Source organism: Onychomys torridus, chromosome 8 (assembly GCF_903995425.1).
Source record: "Onychomys torridus chromosome 8, mOncTor1.1, whole genome shotgun sequence".
Lineage (NCBI taxonomy): Eukaryota > Metazoa > Chordata > Mammalia > Rodentia > Cricetidae > Onychomys > Onychomys torridus.
The window spans coordinates 71,543,605-71,555,264 of NC_050450.1; the positions used below are offsets into that span (position 1 = coordinate 71,543,605).

General features: G+C 48.8%; 1 protein-coding gene across 1 annotated transcript in view; it reads right to left on the minus strand.

Annotated features, from left to right (window-relative positions):
• Nucleotides 1-8,134, minus strand: part of Mmp28 (matrix metallopeptidase 28) — a 20,964-nt gene extending 12,830 nt beyond the window's left edge. The window contains exons 1-2 of the mRNA XM_036195272.1: nucleotides 7,865-8,134; nucleotides 266-500 (exon numbers count right to left, since the gene is read on the minus strand). Of these exons, the coding sequence (XP_036051165.1) occupies nucleotides 266-500; nucleotides 7,865-7,975 (346 nt within the window). The 5' untranslated portion in view covers nucleotides 7,976-8,134. The remainder of the gene's footprint in view (nucleotides 1-265; nucleotides 501-7,864) is intronic.
• Nucleotides 8,135-11,660: the final 3,526 nt, after the last annotated feature.

Below are 11,660 nucleotides of genomic sequence, written 5' to 3' on the forward strand. Positions count from 1 at the left end.
CAAGAATCCAGCATACTCTAGAGTTACCAAAGTGCTTTCCACACCAAACCTCATCTGGCTGTGCTTTCAACCACGTGGTACATTTTGGGCAGAGGCTGTTGTTCCCATTTTACAGATGAGGAGATGGAAGGCCCTTGGTGGTGGGGGGAAGGGGAGAACCTGGCTTGGCTATGGTTTCAAGAATAGACACTCCACTGCCACCACCAGGCTGCCCTCCTAGCCAGGTACCCCTCTTGCTGTGTGGACAGAGGCTTTGTGGCAGCACCTGGGCCATCAAATGCATTGGCTAGCCCATCATTGTGGTCCCCTTGGAAGAAGGTGAGGCGGATGTCAGCAGGGCCTGTGGCTGGGGCCTCCCAGAACTCCAGCGCTGACACATTGCTCCACAACTGGAAGGCAGCTCGCACGGCCCCTCGAACAGCTGGCTCGGGCAGGCGCTCAGGCCAGTTCACCAGGCGGTAGGAGAGATGCTGCTTGTACCATTTGTTACCTGTCACCCAAAAAGGTCATGGGAGTCATACTTGCTGCTTAGGCTGGTCCCCACAGGCCCAGTAGAATGGGTTGGCCCTGCCCCAGGGAGCCCTTGATCGGATAGGGAGCACTCAGTCCTTGCCTTGAGCGGCCTCCCATTTGGTGGGAGGGAAGAGATATGTCCCTGCGGAAGGGAGTTCTCACCCTGGGCAGACTACCCTTCCCCTGGATGGTCTCCAATCCAGTGGCCCGAAAGGCACAGTCTGATGATAGAGAGTTTCTGCCCAGAAAAGACCTCTTTCAAGATCAGTCTGAAGCCCTGGTCTCGGATCTTATTCTTTCCCACAGCCTAGAGTGAGGCGTGAAAGCTACAGGCCTCTTGCTGACAATCACTGGAGGCCCAGCCTCAGTGTCCGGATGGAGAGTCCGTGGGGCCACTGAGGTCACAGCTGTGCCTGCCCCAAGGCGCTCCCTCTACCCTCAAGGTCTCCTGTGCCCTCCCAGAGACTCTGCAATTGCCAGAACCTAGGGCCTGTGGCTGGCCAACAACCAAAATAACCATACATTTGAGGCCTTTCCCTGTCCTCTTGCCCCCCTCCCTGCTCCCCTAGGCACTCCGGAGACCTCTGAGATGAAGACAAGAACAAAGGGTGTGTTTTGTCACAGGCCCAGGAAAAGTTTTCCATCTCTTCTTACTTAAGCTTCTTTCCCTTTGCCCCAAACCTCAGTTCCTCCCTGAGGGCTGGGACTCTGGCCTCTGCCCCAGCCCCAGGTCGTTCATTACACTGGACCCATCTGCAGTCTACCACCGTCAGCCAGGGACAGAGAAGCCAGAAAAGTCTGGCTTCTGAGTTTGTCGAGGACGGCCTCCGAACCCTGTAGCTCGGAGACTAAAAATCCCAAATGGAAGCCTCAGCGCTCACAGGCAAGATTCCCCAGGCCCAGACTTGGATAACTGTGACCCAGAGGAAGACGCCTGCCTGCGCCTGCGCACAGCTGCAGAGAGGAGCCGAGCTAGGGCCCGACCCCTGGCCCAGTGCCCCTGCAGTCCACAGAGAGAAGCAGCCCTCTCTGCAGAGGTGCCAGGCAGCTTTATAGGATCACTATAAACACTACAAACACTACTGGATCGGGTCAAAGCTTAGCAAGGGCCGAGAACCCCTCTCCCCTCCCCCGCCCTGCGCGCCATGGGAGGGAGGTTTATTCTGGCCCTCTCGACCCATGGAAGTGGGGGTGGGGTGTGCCCCCGCTCCATTCAAGGCAATGCATCTCCTTGGGCTTGTTTGGCCTGGCAGCCACCCAGCCGCTGCCGCCTCTCAGCCAGTGACCAGTCCTCGGGGAGTGAAGAGAGAATTATTTTGAGGGAGGGAGGGAGGGAGACAGGGAAGGTGGAGCCAAGGCTGGGGGTCCAGAGGTGTCCACCCAGGACAGTTCATTCTTTCCCAAGAACACTATGCTACTTCCTGTAAGTCTTCACAGGGCAGAGCAGCGTGCACTGGGCTCTCCTACAGCCTGTTGAGTGACTGAATCTTGGACTCTTCCCGACCGCCATCACCAAACCTTTAAATCTCTAGTAAATGGTATGGGGTGGCTCCTTCTGCAGTTATGGCCTGTCATTCCCCACATACCTCCCTCCCTCCCAGGCAGGAAAGAAGGAGGTGGTAGTCATTTTAGTAACCAGTGAAGGTAATAGGTTCTCAAGAAAAAATTCCTCTGTGAAGTGGGGTGAGGTGGGGTGGGGGAAGGGTAGAGAGAGTGAATAGAAATAGGAATTGAGAGGAGGAGAAAAAAAAAAAAAAGAGTGCTTTCCTTGGGAGGGACCAGGAAGGAAGGAACTGCCTGTCTGTGTGGGTAGGGGCAGCACTAGCCTGCTCCCCTGTCCTCCTCCACCTTGGTCCCCCAGGAGCAGGCGGGCTGTTTCAGGCTCTAATCTCAAGTCCAGCCTGGGCAGGACTGCCTTTCATAGCAACCGCAGGCCCCCAGCATGCACTACTGCCCTCTACATCCTCTCTCCAGGGTCCCAATGGGAAGAGAAGAAGCTAAGGAGGACAGGGACTGGGAAGACAGAAGTGGGGTTAGAAGGAGTCCTGACTGATGATAGGAAAGGGTACTGCACATGCAAGCTTTCAGGAATTGTGGAATCTCTCCAAGCCTCAGTTTCCCCCTCTGTACAGTGGGGTTGATAAGGCTTACCTTTTGGAATAGCATTGTGAAGCTTCCTGAAATGTGGTGGGGGCTTAGAACATGCACATTAGCTTTGGTTTCCCTTTTCAACTCAGATGCACACCCCACTCCCCAACCTACCAACTCTGTGAAGGAACAGGGGGTTAGAAATCAGCCCTGCAGGCACAGAGAGGGGCAGGCACTTGACCTGAGATTGGCAGATGCAGCAGATATGAATTCAGGATGCCTATTAAAATTTGAATAAGAAAATATAAATTCAATTACCTATCGTTTATCTGAAGTTCTAATTTAACTAGGCACCCTGCATTTATCTGGCAATCAGGTACTCAAACTGCTAGCTCTGAGTGCACTCAGTTAGACCCTATCTTGGGGCAGAAGATGAGATGTAGCCAGTAGGAAGCATCCCCGGCGCTCAGGCTCAAGTGCTTCTGGGCTTGCCCACTTCCCACAGCATTCTCACAGGCCCTTTGCACTCCACAGTCCTGGATGGCTCTCCTCTGCAACCTAGGTAGTCCTGACTCCTCCATGAGGAAGGATGAGGGATCAGAACCAAATGACATAACTTGGTCATGACAGCCGATACTTGAACCCAGTGCCTTGGGCTCTAAGGTAGTGTTCTCTCTGTTCTGGCCTGTTGTGAACGTGTACCTCCCCCTTCCCACTTCACTCTCTTCTCTGCTGCCCAGAAACACAATGGGGTGTACAGCATGTTGACACCATAGACATGTTGACCCCAGTGCCAGGACCCTAGAACTGACTGGATGAATACGGTCATTCAGCACAGGGCAGCCAGGGTGGATGGACATGTAAATGCAGCAGAAACGGATTAGCATGGGCTTGGGAAACAGCCACCCTGCAGCTGCCCACAATCTCCTTATACATTAATTAAGAAATGAAAACAAATCCTGTGTGTTCAATCCTGTGTACAGAGAGTGAGCTAGGTCAGTAAAAGCAGCATAAGTAAACGTGGCCACAATCCAATGTGTGTGCAGTAAAACTAATTATACTTGAAAGTCTGACAGAAAAACCTCCTCTTTGTGAACAACCTTGAAAGCTGCAAAAACTGATCAAAGAAAAACTGACTTCGTCAAAGCAATCATGATACCACAATTTTACATAGCAAAACTATTATTTGTGGAAGATTGATAGAAGAATCAAATTTCCATAAACTGTAGATGAGTTGCAATGACCCTGGAATTTGGGGGGGGTGTAGAAGAGGAGCAGAAGAAAGAAGAGGAAGAGAGAGAAGGAGGAGAAGAGGGAGTGAAGGAAGAGAGAGGAGGAGGGAGGCAAAGAAGAGGGAGAGGAGAAACCTTTCCATGTAGGTCAGTGGCATCACTCATGGCCCTGGATTCCAGTCCCAGCACTGGAAAGAAAGGAGCAGGAAGGAGAAGAGGAGAGGAAAAGAGAAAACAAGGAAAATCCCAACAGGGGAAACTGTACAGAGTATAGAATGGTCTGTGATGAGATGTTCAATAGGCGGGTCCCCTGAGACACTAAGCAGATTAGTGGTTGCCAGGGCTGGCATGGGGCACAACAGGGAGTTAACAGATAATAGGCATGGGGTTTCTTCAGAGGATAATGAAAATGTTCTGGAAGGAGGAATTAGCTTGTGGTAATGGTTGCACAATTCCACAGATACACTAAACCCCTCTAAATTGGATCCTTTAAATGGTAAATTGCATGGCAAGTGAATTCCCTTTAAATAAAACTGTTTTTAGAAACTGGTTTTTTTTTTTTTTTTTTAAAGTTGCTATGAACAAAATAAAACTCGTCAACAGATCACATCTTGGTTGAGTGTTACGAAAAGAATCAATTCTTATGGAATAACTTCAATAGGATATAAAGAAAAACTATTGACAATTGTTTAACTGCCCTGCGTAGAAAATTAATCAGAGAATTAAGTGGGCTTGATGGCATTTAATCTGGAGAATACATGTGCAATGAAAATTCAACAATGCAGATATAATTTAGAGTTAAATATCTGTATTCATGATTATGATCCTTGAGCCAAAGGATTTGCCCCTCTTCTGCCCGAGGCAAAAAAGACTTTCTCACAGAGTCCCCACTCATCAGTTCAGCCACATTTTTTGGCCAAGGGGTTCATCTGGGCACTGGGGAATCCCAGCCTAATTGGATTTCAATGCACTCACCTAATTTAAAAAGCCTCCAACTCCCCTCTTCAAAAGAAAAAAAAATCCCACCATATTTTATATGATTCCATTTATACAGAATGTCCAGAACATACAAATATGTAGAGGCAGATCTTTGCAAGGCTTGGCTTTGTTCTATGTGTGTGTGGGTGGAAGCATATGTATGACTTCCTTAACCTATCTCAGTACATCCTTAACTTATTCTGGTCTATTTACAGTTACTATTACACCAATATAGCACTTCCCACTTCCCATTTGACACGTCCCATTTTGTACTTCACACCAGATACTTCAATTCACAAATCTATTAATCCACAACGGCATAATTTCATTTCCCTACCCCCTCATTTCTTGTGCAATTGTCAGACATCTCAAATGTGTTACGGAGCCCAACGTACAGGGCTATTTTTCTTTAGTCAGCTGTCTTTTAAGGAATTTCAGCAAGGGATGACACATTCTATGTCCACTCATTTCTAAGCTTTGTTCTCACTAGACCATCTTCAATACTAAACAATGGCATCACTGTAGCTTCTCATGGACGCTTGGGGTGTTCAAGTTTTGTCTATTTTTGTCTGGGCCAGACCTCTCACATCTTCCAGACCTGTTCATTTTCCAGAATTTTCTTTTCTGTTCCCAGTTACACACAGCAGTTGTCCTCTAGTTGCACATGCCAGGGAAGTCCCCACGTCAAAGTTTCCAGTGGACCCCCATACAGACTATGGTGTCCTTAAGCCTAGCTCCCTTGTCAACAGTATAGTGCTCTGCTCATTCAAGCTGCTTGCACAGCCCTCAACGCTGGAGTTTGCCACCTCCGTTCTGCAGGACTCTGCTCCGCTTTTGTTCTACTTCCCTGCACTGCAGTCATGGAACTGTGTCCAAGCCAAGAACTGGGGAGGTGGTGGGCTCATCCTCAGAGCTGCCATTCTGTGATGACTGTGTTCCCCTTAAGTGACCCAATGCTCTGGTTGAGAGCCAGGGTCCGCTGCCAGTTATGTGAGAGAACAGCTCCAGACATTTTGGAGTGGAGAGAAGCTACCCTGATGTGCCTTATCTGAAATTTTGGTCCACGGTATCTGTGAACTTAATAAAGTATTGTTTTATGTCACCAAATCTTGGAGGGTAGGTGATTTTTTAAAATTTTTGTTTGTTTTTGCTTGGTTGGCTGGTTTGGTTTTGATTTTTGGATACAGGGTCTCATGTATCCCAGGCTGGCCTCAAATGCACTATGTTGCCAAGGATGACTTGAACTTTTGATCCTCCTGTTTAGACCTCCCAAGTGCTGAGATTACAGGTATGTGCCATGGTGCTTAATTTTATGGGATACAGTTTGTCATAGCCATAGTCACCACAACACTATAAGGAGCTACAGTCCTTTGATGTCTGTTGGCCATTGCTGGAAATAATTGCTTTACAAATTTTGTTCTGTGCTATTGTTGGAGAGCTATACTCCTGGCCAGAAGCTCTAAATCTGAGGCTCAGTGCTCTGAAATAATGATACAGATAATTCTAATGTCAACATTAGAACAGCTTCTTTGTACAGTCTGCTTTCTACATACGAGGTACCAGGCTGAGCATTTTAGATACAGTGAAACCATACAACAATCTTGTAAAACAGACATTATGAGTACCTACTGCTTAAACAACTTGCCCTGGTGTACATACAGGTTTGAAAGCCCATGTAAGCAATGGACACTATAACTATGCACAGAAACACAGAAAGACTGTCACACACAACTATATATACCCACAGTGTTCTTGCAGACACAAAGAGATGTATACCTACTACACATTTCCAGGACATTTATGCTTTTAAAACATTTTTAATGCCCAGAGTTTAAAATCCACCCCCCCCCAATTCATGTTAAACAGATTGAAAGGGACTCAATCTGCTAGATATTAAGTTTCCCAAGCATACCCCAAAATGAAATTCTCTCCATCTGGGGCCACCACAGGCATGGGCGGCAGAGATACTGTCTCTGTTCCTCTGCCAGGGATTGCCTAGGGGGAGGCGGGGTGGGACTCTTAGCAAGACTTGGCTTTGTAGGCAGAAGCCTTCTCCTGGGACCTCATGACTGCACTTGATGCTGTAAGAGTAAATCCAGAGAGATATGCGAAATCGGAGAGTGCCTCCTCTATTGCAAAGGGAAGGGCTGACTGAGTTGGAGAGTGGATTGCCTGTTAAGACAAGGTCATTTCCAGATCTCCCCAAGCCGTGATGGGAGCTAGTGAATGGAAGGAAGCAGGCCAAGGGAGCAAGTACCGGCACAGAACCCGGACTCAAATGTTGAAAGCTTATTTCCACCTCTTCTTACAATAGTGGGTGCTATTCTTGAAAAGTGGAAAGAACAGAGATTTTGTGTGTGTGTGTGTGTGTGTGTGTGTGTGTGTGTGTGTGTGTGTGTGTGTGTGTGAGAGAGAGAGAGAGAGAGAGAGAGAGAGAGAGAGAGAAATTGATGTTAATACAATCAAAGCGGAAAAGAGACCCCTTGCACCGATCCCCATTCCACTTCACAAAGGTTCTACTGTACTACCCCCGCCAAGCAGTTAAGAAGAGTGAAATGAGAAATCTTTTGAGGTTTACCTCTGCCTCCTTTTCTCACTTTCGGTCCTAAAGTACTATTTAAAGCTCCCTAATACGGACTTCTGCAGATTGCCCCCATTTGACAGATTACACCGGTTTTGAGCAGTTTAAAAGGTTTGCTTTCCCTAGGCAGGGTAGCGCAAGCCAGGAGGCCACGCTTGCTCTGGCCAGTCAGCAGTACCCTCTACACTACACCCCAAGTGCGGGGACATTCCATGGGTGAGCGTCTTAGTCTCCCCTCTTAGCAGTGAAGGTGGGGTTCTCCTGGGCTCTAGTCTGTCAGTCCTGTCTGGTCGCTCTCTCTTGACCCTGCTAGTCAAAGTGGGATCGCAGGCCTGTGTGGTCCCATACAGCTTTGGCACAGGGAGAAATCCTGTCCTCTTTTGTGTTCAAGTTATCAGAGCGAGGGCAAGCAGCTGGTCGCTCAGAGGGGACCGCGGTTGGCGATCCCCTCTCCGCCAGGCACACACCGTACCTCCGCCTCCTGGCGCAGCTCCGGGCGTCCTAGCCGGGCGGGCTGTGCATCCCGGCAGCTCCACAGCAGCAGTGGCAGGGAGCGCAGCAGGAGCCTCACGCCGGTCACCATCGCGGCCAGCTGCGGGGTCCTGGTGGTCAGCTGCGCCCGACTCCGGCGAATGCCAGTTCGTCGTGGTCCACGCGCAGACCTGCCGGTTTCCGGGGCTCTCTAGAGCCCTGCTCCGCCGCCGCCCGAGGTCGTCCGGCACCCGCGATGCCTGCCGCGGGTCGGCCGGCCAGAGGACCAAGTGGGCGGAGAGGGGAGGGAGTGCCGGTCGCCGCCCCACCCACCAGCCTTTTCCGCCTGCGGTGCAGCCTCGCCCGGCGCCTGCTGCCACTTTTCTCCTTGGTCCCGGTCTCTCCAGGAAAGGCCAGGACAGATAGGTCTCCTAGTCATTCAGTTACCTAAGACTTTGGTAAAGAGGGGTCCGGGCCTACGCGAGGCTCCTGGTTTCAGTTAGGTGCGGGGCAAGGTCCTTATCTGAGGGAGGAGAAGCCAGGGCTGGGGTCAGGGAGCTGGGGGCTTTAGTTTGAGATGTGCTCCTTTGTAAAAGCTCTTGGTGCCGCCCCAGCCACCAACAGGCAATGTAGTCTTGGGCTACTCACCCTTTCTGAACCTCTTACCATGGGGAAATAGGGATAAGAATGCACAGATCTTGGGGTCTGGGGGAAGATTCAATGAGATAATGTCCTACGCAAGTAAGCATGGTGCCTGGTATTACACAGAACACAATAAATGGCAGGATGTGGTGGTGCCAGCTTTGGCAAAGGATCATCTACTTCAAGTGTTGCTTTCTTCATCAGTAGAAGGAGAGTATATGACATTTAGTCCCCAGAATAGCATGAAAATGAAGGGCATACATCCCCAAAGGTTCCATATAGACTATACAGTGTATTAAGAACAGAATGGAAAGATTTCTCTGACAGCAAAAGTGAACTCCTCTGTGTCTACCTTTGAGAGAGAGCACAGGTTGCTGTCTCAATCCACTCATTTGTAAAATGTAACTGGGACCAGGACTTCATCCTTCTGGGATTAGGTGAGGGTTGTAAAAATAATCTGGAATCCATTAAATGCTAAACAAAAGTAATGCAGTGTTCTGAAGCCTGAGGCTCAGGGCCTCAATTGTCCTCCAGGTTTTGTGGTAGAAAAAGACACTGGGGTAGAGGAAATGGAAAAAGTTCTTTGAATACACATCTCCATCTTATAAACAGGCATTCCCTGTGTGGCACTAACTGGAAACAGCACTCTCTTCCACCATACCTTCCAACCAATCAGTGAAAAGGAGCACCCATCTCTAAGGATTAGAAACAAGCACTCCTCTGGGAAGACCAATGAGAAAAATCCACCCTTCCCTGGGGCAGTCAATGGAGCATCTGGGAGCTGAGCTGGAGATGGGTTTCTTTACATAACTATCCAGCAGGGCATTCTCCTCAGAGGTGCTGCCTGAGACTTGAGCTTTGTCCTCAGAGCTTCCAGTCCACCTACATGGCCTACAGTGTAAACTCTCACTTAAGAACAAAACAAATGGTGGACAAGCTTTGGTGACCCTCAAGAGGGCTCTGAAGGGGAGTGGAGCAGAGTTGCTAAAGACAGCGAATAAAAAAAAAACACACCAAAACCCTCAGTTAAACTTCAATATTATATTAATAGTTGTCTAATAAGTGGCTGTCTTGTGGTATTTGGGACAGGCATACTAAAAATGATTAGACAAAGTTCACCTGGGCATCTTATAGTTTAACTGGCAACTGTAGGGCATATGTATAAATTATGGGTATGACAATGGCATATGGTAGCCTTCACTAATGGGTGGGTTCGAACAGGCCTGAAAGCACTTCTTTGGATCAGGGAGCTCTGGGAACTAAGGGACACCTATCTGAGAGTAGACTCCGAGCACACGTCCAGGCTGAGCTGGCCATCTCTTTCTCCAGTTAGAGTCTCTCCATCTTCTCTTCTAGCCCATCCCAGAGTCTATTTCAGCTGCACTAGAAGAAAGGGAAAGAGGGAGCCGTGGGTCTCTAGATAACGAAGCATTTGGAAGAATACAGGCTTGGGCACACAGATGGCTGATTCTACCTTTGAAATCCCAGGTTAGTCCCATCCATGGACCTCTCACACTGCTGAGTTGGGGAGCTACTTTCTTTCACTTTACCTTGTCTCCTAGGTTGTGCTGCTATTAGGGGAACAAACAAACAATAGCAACAAAACTCCCAAGCACCCCCAAACCCCACACACATCAGGGGCTAGAATAATGGCTCAGTGGATAAGAGTATCTGCTGCTCTTGCAGAGGACAGTAGTTCAACTTCCAGCACCCACAATGATGGTGCTCCAGGGGATCTGATACCCTCTTCTGACCTCTCAGGGCATCAGTGTCCATGTGCGCGCACACACAATTAAAAATTAAATATTTTAAAATAAAGATCTTTAAAAATGTTTTATGTGTATGGATGTTTTGCCTGTATTTATGAAAGCATGTGCACCACATGCTTGCAGTGTCCTTGGAGGGCAAAGAGGGCATCAGATCGAGTAGAAATGGAGTTACAAACAGCTGTCTGCTGCCATGGAGGTGCTGGAAACAAAACCTAGTCCTCTGCAAGAGAAACCAATGCTTTTAACTGTGGAGCTATTTCTCCAGCCCCTAAAATAAATCTGTTTTGGTGGGGAATCAGGTGTGGTGGCACATGCCTTTAATCCCAAGACTTGGTAGGCCGAGGCAGGTGGAAATCTGTGAGTTCAAGACCAGGCTGGTCCACAGAGCCAGTTCCAGAACAGCCAGGGCTACAGAGAAAGACCCTGTGACTTCCTTATGAGAAAACTACTATTCTACACATTCTTATTTTAAAGGATGGGAAAAATGAGGCTCAGAGAGCCCATCATTTGCCCAGTGTTCTAGTAATGGAGGCAGGATTCAAACCTGAATTGTGTAACTCTAGAATGCTGCAGTATCATACATCAAGTGAAATGCATAAAATGTGGTTCTTAGGTCCCCCACAGAAACACTTGCTAAAAATTCTGATTCTTGGGCTGGGCTAGAACTCAGAGGTCAAATGTCTGCCCAGCAAGCACAAGGCCCTGGGTTCAGTCTCCAGAACACAAAACTCCCTTCCCCCTTCCAAAAACATTCAGATTCCTGAGGCTTACTGCAGATTTAACGAATCACTAAATACCGAATGCCAGCGTCCAGGAGGAAATCAGCTCCGAGTTTTCTTATGGTCTTGCTTTTGTCTTCCTTCCTCCCCGTCTTTGCTGGGTGGTTTCTGATTCTGACCCAGCACCACATGTCCTCTTCAAAGAGAGTTGCCTCCCCTCCCTTTCTCCTGCAGAACTTGGGGTTTGGCTCAGCTCCTTAGAGCCTCCCAATCCTCCCAAAGTGGACAGGACTCTGGAACGCCTGCCAGGCCTGGGCATGCTGTGTGCCAAGGGGAGTAGACTTCAGCAGCCATTCCTCCTGTTCTGGCAGAAGGTCACAGCAGGTCCCTTGAATCAGGCAAGATGTAGGAACCAGACAGGGAACCTTTAAGCCTTAGTTTCTCTCTGTATAACAGGAACAACCAGGGTTGTCTTTGCCCTTTCCTCCTCCCCAGGAAGTGTGCAGAACACAAAAGTAGATTCTATCAGAAAGGATTCTGGGCTCCCAAGTAAGGCATTCACAGAAGGATCAGCCTCAAGGAATCCCAAGAATAGCAAAATCTGAGGGGTAATGAGGTCAGGAGAGGAGCTAGAGAGGCTTTCTGTGGGTGATGGGGGCTCTGGTAG